This window comes from Trachemys scripta, chromosome 1, assembly GCF_013100865.1.
Source record: "Trachemys scripta elegans isolate TJP31775 chromosome 1, CAS_Tse_1.0, whole genome shotgun sequence".
Lineage (NCBI taxonomy): Eukaryota > Metazoa > Chordata > Testudines > Emydidae > Trachemys > Trachemys scripta.
In genome coordinates, this window is record NC_048298.1 from 48,751,846 (window position 1) to 48,766,011 (window position 14,166).

A 14,166-nucleotide genomic window follows, 5' to 3' on the forward strand; every position below is an offset into this window, starting at 1 on the left:
AATGGAAGCCTGACTGGGAGGAGGCTGGCCATCCAGGCGGCGGAGGGGGAGGTGAGGAGGAGGAAAAGTCTGGGGGGAAGGCTTTAGTGGGGGCACAGGGAAGACTGGCTGGAGTGGGGGTGGGAAGGGTCAGCCTGTAGCGGGGCAGTGAGGGATGTAGCTGGGTGCACAGCAATGAAGTGTGCAACCCTTCAGTAAGCTGCTGCCTGTGATGTGTAGACAGCAGCAGAGGGCTGCAGAGATATTCCTCTGCCCACAGCACCAAATGGATACACTGTGAGCCTGACTTTAATGGAAATCAGGCTTTTTTGGATTTCAATCAATAAGGTTCTGCCCATTGAGCACCCCCTGAAGTTTTGGAATTGATCAGATGCAGCATTCCAAAGTTATCATGCTTCATACAGACAAATGGAGAAATGCCATCAAGTGAAGCGTAGTGTCACATTTAAATCGGGCAAGAAGTCTGACTCACTGGACCACAAATGGTCAGTCATAGCATATTATGCTGCATATACCGAACAGCTAGACACTTGTTCACAATTGCTGCAAGCTTTTTACAGATCCTATGGGACAAAGCCAGTGCCTCATTATAGAGATTTCTGCCAGATTTGCTATCCCTACCTAAAGAATTCTGCAGGGAAAGATTACTTTTTAGTTGTTTTCACTATGTATTTTCTCGTGCTCTGGTTTTAAAGGGTGGTTATACCCTTATCACAGCATAGTTGGATTCTTGAGAGTAAAACCTCAATTTTTTTTCTTCCTCTGACACTTTTTATTGGAGGAGGGGGTAAAAAAAAAAAAAGCAATACTTTTTTTGTTTTGTTTTGCTCAGCACTCCATTGCCTGGTAGAAGGCACAGGCTGGGGTTACTGTTGCAGCTGTCTGAGCAAGAGGAAAGGAAGCAGGTAAGAAAACAGCATCCTAGTAGAAGCTAAGCTGTTGTATTAACTGTACCCCTTCACAACCAGAGTCAGTATGATGAAGCATAGGAGATGGGAACTACCCTACAATGTTACATCTACACTAAAAAGTTAGGTTGACCCAGCTACAGCACCCCAGGGTTTGAAAAACCCACACTTCTGAGTAACACAGTTAAGCTGACCTAACCCCTGGTGTACAGGGTACTAAGTTGACAGAAGAATTCTTCCGTCAACCCAGCTACTGCCCGGGAGGTCGATTAACTATAGTGAAGGGAGAACCCTCCCTTTGCTGGAGTGAATATCTGCACTGAAGCACTATAGCTGTACCACTGTAGCATTTTAAGTGTAGATACAGCCATATGGTTCTAAAGTAAGAGTCCAGAATTCTATGGCTCCCAGTAGAGCACCTGCAGATGTTTTGGGCAAATAAGCTGTTTTTAAGAAGACTTCTAGGGGGCATGAATCTGCTGGCTTTCTGAGATGGGAGTTATAAAGCATGAAGTGGAACAGCGTATTTGAAAAGTCAGGTTGCTAGTGTATCTTATAAGAGCCACATAAGGACTAGGGGAAGTAAGCGTTTAGCTGTCTGAAGCCAGTTCCTTCTTCCTGTGTAGCATGTTGTCCCTGACTATGGCAACACAGTGTTGAGGCATCTGGGACAGCAGTCTGTGCCAAAGCCCCTCTAGTTTCACACAGTGTGGGGACTTACAATTTTGGATAGGCCTGAGACAGCTTGCAATTGTGCTCATACCATCACTTGGGCCTGCGAAGAGCAGGTAGTTCTGGGTACCATAGTATTGCCATAGAATGGACCTTTCAGACCATACTCCTCTGGGGCAGTATCAAATAGGAACATAAATGCTGGAGGAAAAACACAAGTTAGCACGTACTGTGGTTGATCCCACGTAGACCTGGTTGGCAGGAATGTAATGTGTTTGGTAACTTCCATGTGACTTATTAATTCAGTCTTAGACTGAAACGACTCCTTGCAGTTGTAACATCGACACTGGTGGATTTCCCTTCTGATGAAGTTCACTAACTTCACTTGCTGATAAAACTTCAAACCTGGCAAATGGCAGAAAACAACAACTTAAGAGATACAAAATGCAAAGAAGCACTTGTAATGCAAAGGCATACATAGGCAGAGTCCTGTAACTCAGCAAAAGTTTATCCCTGTATGCTTTCTTGCAGCAGAATTGGTCAGTAAGTGCAGCTTAAAAATTAAGGACACTTTGTTTCCCTTCACCACATGGCACAGAGCCCTATGGCTTTGGGCACAGGGTACATTCTGCTTCCTGTAACGTAAAGTGGAAGGAACTGCAACAGCATTTTTGAAATAATGACTGAAGGGGTCTTGTGGCAAAGTCTTAGACCCTTCGATTGGGGATCTGCAGAAGTTATTCCATGAAAGAACCCAAAATTTCAAGAGAAAATATCAAATACCCTGGCATAGCTATTTCATGGGAAGTATTAGCAGCAGTTCCAAAAAATAGAATAGACTGGGCTGTGCTTTGTCAGCTGGCAAAGCAGCATTTCCATAAAGGAAAAGTTAAAATCTGAAAAAATTAAAGTGATGCAGTTGTTTTCCAGTATTCTTATGCTGTGGTTTTCCCAACACTAATGGCAGATACTGACAATTACGGTATCTCTTACTCACCATGCTCTGCCTTTATTTTAAGAAGGTCAAATCCATGTGCTTCCTGGAAAAAAACATAGCTTATTATTATTACCACCACTACTTCTGGTATTCCAAGTTGAAAGCAGCTCAATTTTTATATAGTCAGGCTAATTCAAGAAAGATTTGGGTTTGCCAGAAATTTTTGTATGTGGTTAGTTTAATTACCATTCTCTGTTTAACATCTACGTTTCAATTCTGTAGCGTGTTTAACTATAATAAATGCTAAGTCAGCAAATCGCTGTAGTTAATAAAATTTTATTGCCGCCTCTATCATCTTACCATGTAAACTTGCCAGAGATGGTGATTCACATTCTCATTGTAGAACTTGGCTCCAATGAGTTTTCCATAAAGTAGACACTGGAGAGGTAATGACTGTGTTCTGCACTAAAGAGGGCATTCTACGATTGCATTTTGCATAATTCTGAATGCATGTTGTATTTGTAGTGCAACAGAAGCCCTGAACTCAACAGCGCTGCCACAATCCTCCTTTTCACTTCAAACTGATAAAACAAGTGTGATTTAAACATATTTGTGCCTTACCTTCATGTGGAGACATAATTTTTCGGTAGTGTCTGCTTGCTTTTCACAAAACAGGCAAACTGCACAGACAGGATGCTCTTCCCAATCAGACCAGTCTCTGTGATGAAGGAGACAAGGTGTTTGTTTGATTGAAAAGGGCCTGAAGAGACTTTTTTTTTTTTTAAAGATAGCTGATGTGAAAGCGTGAGCCAAATTTTCATCTCGCTGAACTAATGTAAGTGCAGAGTAAGTCATTTTCCTTCAGTTGAGTTACCATAGTTTGGATTTATTATTAATTCTATTATTATAGCGTCTAGAAGCCCTAGTTATGGACCAGCATGCCAATATGCTACATTGGTAGAATTTAGCCCCGTGACTAAAAAATACAAAGGTAAAGTTTTTATCAAAAGGTCAGATTTGGCTTTTAGTTACAGTATTATAGATTCAGAGCAACTCTACTGACTTCAATATGGCTACTCTGAGCGCAAAATATAGCCAAAAACGAATATACAGTCTTGCTGGAATTTGGCTTTCAGAACCTGTTTGGGTCACTACTCTAGTGAACTTCCCTGAAGAGAAGTACTCGAGCTCCTTCTTAGGTTACTGGGGCTCTGAACTGCTGTACAATTAACTCCATTTACAGTTAGAACCCTGATAGTGCAGTGAATAGCAGTGCAGGCAAGTTCTGTAATGCTTTAGTAAATCGAATCTGGTAAGCCACAGCAAATTGCTTTTTAACTGTATATTTTCATGAAGTCTTTCACACCCTACTGTGCCTCTCTAATCTTTTCATTTACTAACAAAAGACACAAATGACAGGCAGCTGGAGTTTTCTCAATTTTACGTACCTATCAAACATTATTATTCCACAGAACAGATTCTTGTTTCTGCTACATTTAGTGCAAGTGCGCACACGTATTATTTAAGCAATAAGTTACATCCAGACCCGTAGTGATACTCTGAAATAATAATACTTAGCACTTATACAGAGCTTTCACCTAAGGATTTCAGAGTACTTTACCTACACTGATTCATCAAGATTCACAACACCTATGTGGGGTAGAAAAGTATTATTATATCCATGTTTTACTTGTAGGTAAACTGAAGCTCAAATCACAGGCAAAACCAGGAACAATCATCAGTAGTCTTGATGTCCAGTCCTGTGCTTTAACCACTAGAAAATGCTTTCTACCTATTGATGATTTCCTTATTCACTTAAATAGGGTTGAGCATTTGCCCAGCTCCAATCAGTGAAAAGCAATTCAGCCATTTCTGAGTATTAAGAAAAAGAGGGGAAAATATGCTTTACCCCCATTATAAATTTTTTTTGATGAGCCTCATTTGAACAGTTTTGCAGTCAAAACAGCTTGGGGTTGGAAAGACTAAATGCGACTTGGAAGTAGCCCTCACTGAGAAGTGCCTTTGATGAAATGTTCTGATGAAAACTGAGCTTGATTTGACTATGTTATGAATCTTTTCAAATTACATACCGAGCACAACTCCCCATTAAACTCTTAACTTGCATAAAATGGCTATATAACTCTTACTCTTCCACGTTATCTAACAATTCTCGGTCATCTTCTGATTGAACTTCCTCCCAGGACTTTCCAAATTCCTGGAAATGCAAGATAAAGGAAAAGTAACTTCCACACAGGTGCCACATGTTAAGAAACAACTGAATAAATGTACAACTTCTTAAGTCACAGTCAATATCTTAGTTTGGATTTACTCTTATATGTTTGTGGATTTAAATTAAAGTAATGTTATATGCTTAATTCTTTTAAACATGTTTTTTATTAGGAATAAGGTGAATAAAGTTGAGTGAGAGGTCCCAATTTAAAGGAAAGCCATGTTTGCCTAGAGATTTACATTTACGCACAATAGGTCAAAGCTGACCTTCAATGCATACACATGGTTTCCAATTCCACCAACTTACTGGAAGCCCTTTTGGATCTCTGAAGACAGGAGTACATCACAACAGACAATTTCCAGTATTAGAGCTGGTTGAAGATTTTATTTTTTTAGCAAGTCCTGCCTCTCCTCAATGCTGTGAATATTATGAAAAGAACTCTATTTTCAGATCTATTACTTACACAGGAGCAAATCAACATCATCATTGTAAGGAAGATGTGCTCCAAAATGCACTAACACAATGGTACTCAATCTTTAACAGTTGGAGGATCACTTCATCATCTTATGGGAGTTACAATGCAATCATGGCAAAAGTGTCATAAGAACAGCCATACTGGGTCAGACCAAAGGTCCATCTTGCCTAGTATCTTGTCTTCCAACAGTGGCCAATGCCAGGTACCCCAGAGGGAATGAACAGAACAGGTAATCATCAAGTGATCCATCCCCGTTGCCCATTTCCAGCTTCCAGCAAACAGTCATGACTCCACACATCAAGTATTGATGCAACATTGTCACCCCTTCTGGTTTCTTCCTGCATAAAGGAAGGGGTGGGGGCCCTATTCTCTCTTCCCGCCTACTAGCTATAGGTGGTTGAGAAGCTCCCACATATATGTGCCCACTTGCTCAGTATGCTGCCTGACACTTGCACTGAACATCTGGCAGCTTGAGGACCACAACTTTAATCAGCACTGCACTCATATGACCTAGCAATAGGAACAGGGAACAGTGTCATGATCAGACATATAGTCCCCTCCAGAGCGACTATGCTAGGAGCGCTTTGCTGGTGTAGGTGCTTCTAGTGTGGATGCAGCTTATACTGAGAAAACTGTGCTGGTATAGCTTATTCCCCCCACTCCTGTGGCCATGTCTACACGTACCAGGGATTGACGTTGCTGCAACCAATGCAGCGGGGGGTCAATCTAGTGAAGACCCGCTAAATCAACCACAGATCACTCTCCCATCGACTCTGGTACTCCACCGGAATGAGAAGAGTAATGTAAGTCGACAGGAAAGTATCTCCTGTCAACCCAGATGGTACAGACTGTAGTAAGTCGACCTAAGCTACATCGCCTCCAGCTACGTTATTCACGTGGCTGGAGTAGTGCAACTTAGGTCGACTTACCCTGATAGCGTAGACCAGGCCTGAGTGAAATAAGCAGCTATACCAGCAAAAGTACAGTTTTGCTGGTGTAACTCAGTCTAGGGACTTCTGCTCACATAGCTGCGTCAGTCGGGGATCACATCTCTTCACATCTCTGACTAACATAGTAAACAGTTGTAATGTAGACCTGACTGTAGAGTATTGGAGAGGGGCAGTGGCATCCAAGGGTTAGAGCATGGGGCTGGGACCTTGATTCTATTCTCAGCTCTGCCTTGGACTAGATGTGTGACCTTGATCAAGTCACTTCACCCCCATTCCCTTCCTCCCTTTTGTGTTGCCTATTTGGATCTTAAACTCTTCAGCAAAAAGACTGCCTGTCACTTAGGGCTGGTCCCCACTTAGTCCGGACTTCGGACTACGGTACGCAAATTCAGCTACGTTAATAACGTAGCTGAATTCGAAGTACCTTAGTCCGGACTTACCGCGGTCCAGACGCGGCCGGAAGTCTCCTCCCGTCGACGCTGCGTACTCCTCTCGGCGAGCTGGAGTACCGGCGCCGACTGTGAGCACTTCCGGGATCGATCCCAGAACATCGATGGCGTGCCGCCGGACCAGCCGGTAAGTGAAGACTAGGCCTTAGTTTGCACAGTCCCTAGCACAATGGGGCTCCAATTTCAGTCGAGACCACTAGGTGCTACTGTAATATAAACAATAATTATAGAGCCAGTCCTTGGCTGAAGACCACTGTTTTATATCCCAACAGTCATGCTTTAACTTTCTCTCTCTAGTGTTTCTTTCCCTGAAAGAGTCTTGTCACCTTCAAAAGTAAACCAGAACCAACAATTTAAGTACCATAGTTTTTTTGTACTCATACTTTTTACACTTGTGGTTTACACACATCATATTTAATGATATTGGCCCCAACTTTTTGACACATCTCAGATACATATGGGAAACTTTTAAACAGGGAGCCTAAATATTTGAACACATCCTGTTCCCTCTATTAAAATACTCAGTCACTCTAATAAAGATATTCATTATTAAGTATACCCTGGTAACAAATGCTATTATTGTCAATGTGGTTTTATTAAAAAAAGAAAAGAAAAAAAAATAAAGATATACATCATTTAACAGTTTAATGAGAATTTCCAAAGCTGTTACAATCTATCAGGTAAATGGAGCACACACAAACATCTCTGATAGCCCTTAACATGATGCCATTACCACTTACAGAATGAAGATTCAGTAATTAATTCAGAGATGTTACGCTCTGGTGTGTAAACTTTCCAAGTTACAGTGGAGACTCATTAATGTCACCATTTTTCTGAGATAATGTGCAGCTATTAACACCTCTCCCCACACGTTGTCACAGCTGCACACCACCATTTCCTATGGAAACTGTGGCTGCCAACACCACAGCCTGTAATGACAGCATAGCAGCTCATGACTGCAAAATTAACAGATGTTTTCACAATTTTTCTTCCCTGCTACCTTGAAATCTATGGGCATAAGAGAGCGCCTTCAAAAGAAACTGGGGGAAAAAAAAATCAAGCTTTACCTTTTGGTTAAATATGAACTGCAAAAAGGGGAAAGGGAAAAATAATTAGGTACGAGCTTTTGTTTCTTTGTGATGTTTACATAGAAGGCAAAGTACATAAGAGGACTTTTTTTTTTTTTTTTTTTTTGCTTGGTTGGTTGATGGCTAGCTTTTTTACAGAAAAAAATCAGGTCTGATCTTCCCTGGTGAGCGGTGAACTAGTGAAGCTACAATATCATCAGAACCAAAAGACTGGTGGGAAGGGACTGACTTAGATTGTTAAAAAAAAAATTTTTTTTTTTTGGCTTGTGTGGCCCTTTAAATTCTAGTGTCTACTGAGCATCTGGCATAAAGGATGTCTTAAAAAAAAAAAAAAATTCAACATCCCTGTCTCACATCTAAGATGTGAGAATTCTATAAATATCTCCTGAGACCTCTATACACTTTTCTTTCTTTTTTTTTCTTTGCAAAGCCAGGGGAAAAACTAGACTTAACTAGACTTAATAATAGTTAAAAAAGTAGAAAATACAAGTTTTAAAACAGAGGGGCTTTTTATTATAACATAAAGAAGACCCACCCTCCCCAGTCCCCAAAACTAAAACTAAACAAAACAAAAACCCGAACAAAACAAAAACACAAGAATAGTTTTTGAAACTTCCTTTACAGGTCACCTTTAAGGCTCTGTGTAAAATGGATTCTGGAGAGAAAAGAGGCTGCATATTTTACTATTCCCTCTCCCCAAGATACAGCATGAATCCATAAAGATGGATTTTCCTGCCATTGCCTATCACTTTCAGACTTCCACAGATGTGGGACTGTGTGCCTAGCTGAGGGAGGAGCATGCACCATCATGAGGAGAAGGGGCCGAAGCACTGGCTTGGAGGGCTTATGTCACCTGGCATCCAGGGCTTCTGAAGCCACACACTAGTGGAATTCTGCATGGCAGGCACCTTTCCTAGATGCGCAGCTCCTAAGAAACATGGAAATGGAACCCTTCAGTCCCTTCTTCATCTGCATGCCAAGCTCTGTGTGCCCCCCTTCTCCTGTACCAGATTTCCCCATTCTTCCCCCCACATCAGAGGTTGTGTACCCCTCCTTCCCCCATTCCAGGGTCCCCTACTATCCCCTTCATGGCAGGGATTCTATGTGCACTCCTATTCCCCTGACCCCCATACTGGGGTCCCCCAACTTCTCCCCACCTAGCCTTCTTTATACCCTGTCAAGGCTGTATCCCCACTTTGAACTTTAGGGTACAAAATGTGGGGGCCTGCATGAAGACTTCTAAGCTTAACTACCAGCTTAGGTCTGGTCCGCTGCCACCATCCCAAGGCTAGTTCCCTTCCCTGGGTAGCCTTGAGAGACCTTCACCAATTCCCTGGTGAATACAGATCCAAACCCCTTGGATCTAAAACAAGGAGAAATTAACCATTCCCCCTCCTTCCTTTCACCAACTCCTGGTGAATCAAGATCCAAACCCCTTGGATCTTAAAATAAGGAGAAATTAACCATTCCCCCTCCTTCCTTTCACCAACTCCTGGTGAATCAAGAGCCAAACCCCTTGGATCTTAAAACAAGGAAAAATCAATCAGGTTCTTAAAAAGAAGGCTTTTAATTAAAGAAAAAGGTAAAAATCATCTCTGTAAAATCAGTATGGAAAATAACTTTACAGGGTAATCAAACTTAAAGAGCTCAGAGGACTCCCCTCTAGTCTTAGGTTCAAAGTACAGCAAACAAAGATAAACACTCTAGTAAAAGGTACATTTACAAGTTGAGAAAACAAAGTGAAACTAAGACGCCTTGCCTAGCTATTTACTTACAAGTTTGAAATAGGAGAGACTTGTTTAGAAAGATGTGGAGAACCTGGATTGATGTCTGGTCCCTCTCAGTCCCAAGAGCGAACGAACTCCCACACAAAGAGCACAAACAAAAGCCTCCCCCGCCCCCCCAAGATTTGAAAGTATCTTGTCCCCTTATTGGTCCTTTGGGTCAGATGCCAGCCAGGTTACCGGAGCTTCTTAACCCTTTACAGGGAAAAGGATTTTGGAGTCTCTGGCCAGGAGGGATTTTATAGTACTGTACACAGGACAGCTGTTACCCTCACATTCGTTCTTTCATCCATTCCATGGTTCTCTATTCTCCCACCATGGCAGGGGCTCTGCATGAGCCCTCATTACCCTCTCTCTACCCATTTCTTCCCATGACAGGGGCTGTCTGACCCCCATACTCCCCATGGTAGAGGCCTTGTGTACCCCCTTTTCTCCCTTTCCCCGTATCACAGTCCCCCAACTTCCTGCCTGTCCAGGGTTTGTGTGTCCCCACCACCTTCTCCCCCATGCCATGGGCTGTGTGCATACCAACATACCCACCCCAGACCCACCATAATTCTTCTCTCCATTTGGGAGATAAGTCATTCAGCGTGTCAACATGTTAAATTATATTGGGAAAAGAGACAAGAGATGAGATAGGAGGACTGTTAGGATGGAAGGGGTAAGTGGATGCTATCAACCAGTTGCGGCTGGCAGAGGCTTCATCTTATTTCCCCTCAAATCAATCAGGTCTGGCCACTGATGCCTAGAACATTCCCTGAAATTTTGGAATTGACTGGATGTGGTGTTCAAAAGTTATCACATTACAGACAGAGAAATGCCATCAAGTTGAGCACAAGACCGTCCCAAGCTCAGTCAGCAAGTAGCAAGAAAACAAAACATACAGGGTAACTATTATTTGCAGTTTGGCCACAAGAAAAAAAGATCTGTTTACTCTTTTAAAAAATATATCAAAAATAACTTTAAGAACTAAAATTCCTGTGAGAGAAATATGTACACGTGTCAGCAAGTTTTTACAATTTGAAAATAAATCCATTCATTATAGTGTCATTGTTGTACTCTAGCATAGAGCCCCTGCACGGGAAGAGTGTAAAGCCCTGCAGCAGGACTGGGATCCCGCGGGACCCGCAGGACCAGCTGCCATAATAGTGGGAGCGGGTGGGAGTGGTATTAAAAAATAGTCACACGCACGGATCTAGTCTATGGCCTATTATCTGCCAATTTTAAATGAAATGCGTAATTGATTAGGGAAGTGCATGCCCTGTATGCATGCCCAGTATTTCAAGTCCTCCTGGCCACACTCCAATGGATACACAAAGGAGAAGGATCTGCCAGACTGGCTGTGACCCAGCCCTTAATGACAGTGCCCTCAACTAGGGCGGAGGAGGAAGCCGCAAGACTGCCTACTGCCATTCTGTGGTCCTGAATTATGGGTTTGGGCCAGGCTCTGTAAGAACAGACACCATCCAACTGTCAGTGTTTCCCCCTCTCCACTGGACCCAAACATTATTATGGAATGGGTAGAGTGAGCAATGGGGACAGAAGCAAGGGGAATTGGAGTAGAAAAGGTTTTGGGGGAAATCCTTTTTTAAAAAAGACTATACACTGTGATGTGATGTTTCCAGGTTGTCTCATCACTTGTTAGTCTTGTTTGTTTATACTGTAAGCTCTTTGGAGCAGGAGCCATATCTAATGTGCTCATATAATGCCTACAGAGAGTCTCTGATCCTAAAGGGGGCCTCTGAGATTTTGAAACATGTCTAAATGATTCTGAAGCCCTTGATTTTCAATGGGATTTGTGAGCCTGAGTCTCCTATCTTTTGAAAATCCCACCTTAATGCAACGGGAGTATTAAATACATCATAAATAATCTTTTGATTGTTGCTTAGGGCTGAAATTACATAGATAATGAAGTTTCAAGAAAAGCATCTATCCTTACATAACTAAAGATCACGCGTACTACTGTATAGTAACCTATGAAGCAAAACTCAACAGAATATGTGATTAATTATCGAGGCAGCACAACAAAAGCCACTTTTAAATGATGTCAGACATTTAAGGAATCTTAGTAAATCAGAAGATGACTTATTGACACATGACTCTACATTTACATAATTCCCAGCAATGTCAAGTAGGCTATTTAAGGCAGGGAAGGACGAATACACAGAAGAAGTAAGCCATAAAATGCAACTTCTCAGTTCAGAAAGGAGATCTTTATAATTAATTACACTATAAATGCTAATGAAGCCAAAAGCATAATTCGGAAAAACAAAGGCTATGTTCCTGCTCCAACTGAAGTCAATAGGAGTTTTGCCACTGACTTCAATGGGAGCAGGAATGGGACTGAAGTTTGTGAGGCAATTCAATAAAAGCCCTCAATACATGTGAACAAAAAGACCTATTTAAAACACCCCCCCACAAAAACAAAAAAATCTCCAGCCCTGGACTGACTATAACTGTAAAGACTATTTAACACAGTGCTCTGTGAAGGTTTATATGTAAAGCAAAATTATAAAAAGAGCAGGGACACAGATACAAGTCTGCTTTAAAAAGGAATACCTTTATTACAACAACATATAAATAGGTTTCTTTGTAAATAGGTTAAGATCCAGCTATCATTTCAAGAGGTTTATTTTGTGTATTTAAAAAGGGCTGTAGATGAAAACGAGATTATAATGGTGCTCACTAATAAAGACCCATTTTTTAAAAACTAAGCTTCGCAGAACTGACATTTGGAAAGATAAGATATTTGCTGTTTCATTCTGAAAACTCTCTCGTTTGTCTATTAAACAGAACAAAAAAACCCACCCCGAAAACCAAAAGTCACATTTAACCAGAAGCCACAAATCTTTATATCAAGCAATGCTCTGTAATGAATGACAGACACATAATAGCCACATTCTGCTAGCTATTGAAAGCTGTGAATCTCCTGGACATTTCAAGTACAGCAAAGGGAAAGAGCTTTCACAGGGGATGAGAAACCAGAAAAGCTTAATAGGGCTTGTCTTAAACAGTTAAACATCTCTACAAACGATGCAAAAAGTTGAGGAACAGCAGTGTGTTATGTCATTATGGAAAACAGGCCCGGGGCAGCTTCAGTTTCTGGTGCTGAACCTGGATTCAACTCAAAAACAGCTTCATCACATTAACATTATCACCATGGTCCAAATGTGCACAGTAGGAACTAACATTATGTCTTTGTGAGTACAGGGTAATCCATTGAAACCTCATTGAATGTGTTACAGTTTGCATTCTCTTTAATCCCATTGCCTCTTCCGTGTAAAAGTAAATAAAAAGGCACCAGAGGACATTAAGAGTGCAAGCACCCTTCCCAGCATAGGAGATGTTCTAACACTTCAGACTGATGCTAAAGGAAACCTTTATACCATCCTACACTAGTCTGTTATTTGTTACATATTTTACAGTAAACTGATTTACATATGTTTCAGAGGTTTTTTTTTTTTAAAAACAGTATCTGTATTTTTTCGTATCCTTTCACCTAGAAAGCCAGGTGATACGGGGTGTGTCTACACAATCTACAGCAGAGAACCTCCCAGCCTGAGCTGACAGACTTAGGCTAGTGGGGCTTGCGCTAGCACTCTAAAAATAGCTGCACAGACAGCACTTTGAAGTTACAGCTCAGGCTGGCAGTCAGGCTCTGAAGCCAAGAGAAGGGGGGGGGGGGTTTCGAAGTCCAAGGTCCAACCTGAGTCGCAACTTCAAAGCACTGTCTACACCGCTATTTTTAGAGTGCTAGGCTTCCGCTAGGCTCCAAGGTGGGGCCAGAAATGAGGAGTTCGGAGTCTGGAAGGGGGTGCCAGGCCTGGGCAGGGGGTTGGGGTGCAGGAGGGGATGAGCTGCCCACACCTACAGCTCCCATAAGCTGCGGTTCCCAGCCAATGGGAGCTGTGGAGCCAGCGCTGGGGGGGGGGTGGGGGCAACGCACGGAGCTTCCCTGATTGCCCCTGCTCCTAGGGGCCACAGGGACATGCCAGTCGCTTCCGGGACTGACAACCCCAGCTTCCCCCCCACAGTGGGGCAAGCGGGCACTCGTAGCTCCAGCCCCAGGGGGCAGGGGGAGACTCAGGGCTTCCAGTTTGCGGTGCGGTGAGTTGCTGCGGGCCGGATTAAATGAAGCAGCAGGCCGAATCCGGCTCGTAGATTGTAAGTTCCCCACCCCTGCTTTAGAGCAGTGCCAATTTTGCATCTAGAAAAGGCATCACTGCTCCTGGTCTGAATCTTCCCTGTCCTAGTCCTCAGGCCTCTGTGGTCTTTAGCAATGGAAGGGGACAAGGGAATGAATTTCACGCTGGGGAGGAGAAGGAAATAAATCAACTTGCCAGAGAATTAGAAACAATGACGGCTGTCTGATTACTAGCATAAAGTCTGGGGAGAAAGGGGGAAAGGAGGAGGATTAAGGGGCAAAGAGTAGGTAAGGTAGTCTAAAAGATAAACTACTTTTTTCATGCATCACAGATATCAACACAAATGTAATATAGATATAAAACACTTTACCCACAACTGAAATGCAGCAACTTCTAGGACAGAACGTGGCAGATTTTGGAACAGCTACTCCACACCAAAGTTAAGGATGGAGTGAAAAACTGCTGTATATACACAGAAGGAGATTTAGACCAAATGTAAATACCTATCACAGACTGCACATTATGTTG

At 42.4% G+C, this 14,166-nt stretch overlaps 1 protein-coding gene across 2 annotated transcripts in view; it reads right to left on the bottom strand.

The window, feature by feature from the left end:
- Positions 1–14,166, bottom strand: part of ZNF277 (zinc finger protein 277) — a 78,059-nt gene that overhangs the window by 462 nt on the left and 63,431 nt on the right. For both annotated transcript variants that reach the window (XM_034769259.1, XM_034769251.1), the window contains exons 8-11: positions 4,665–4,732; positions 3,139–3,235; positions 2,578–2,620; positions 1,811–1,985 (exon numbers count right to left, since the gene is read on the bottom strand). In XM_034769259.1, coding sequence (XP_034625150.1) covers positions 1,811–1,985; positions 2,578–2,620; positions 3,139–3,235; positions 4,665–4,732 — 383 coding nt within the window. The remainder of the gene's footprint in view (positions 1–1,810; positions 1,986–2,577; positions 2,621–3,138; positions 3,236–4,664; positions 4,733–14,166) is intronic.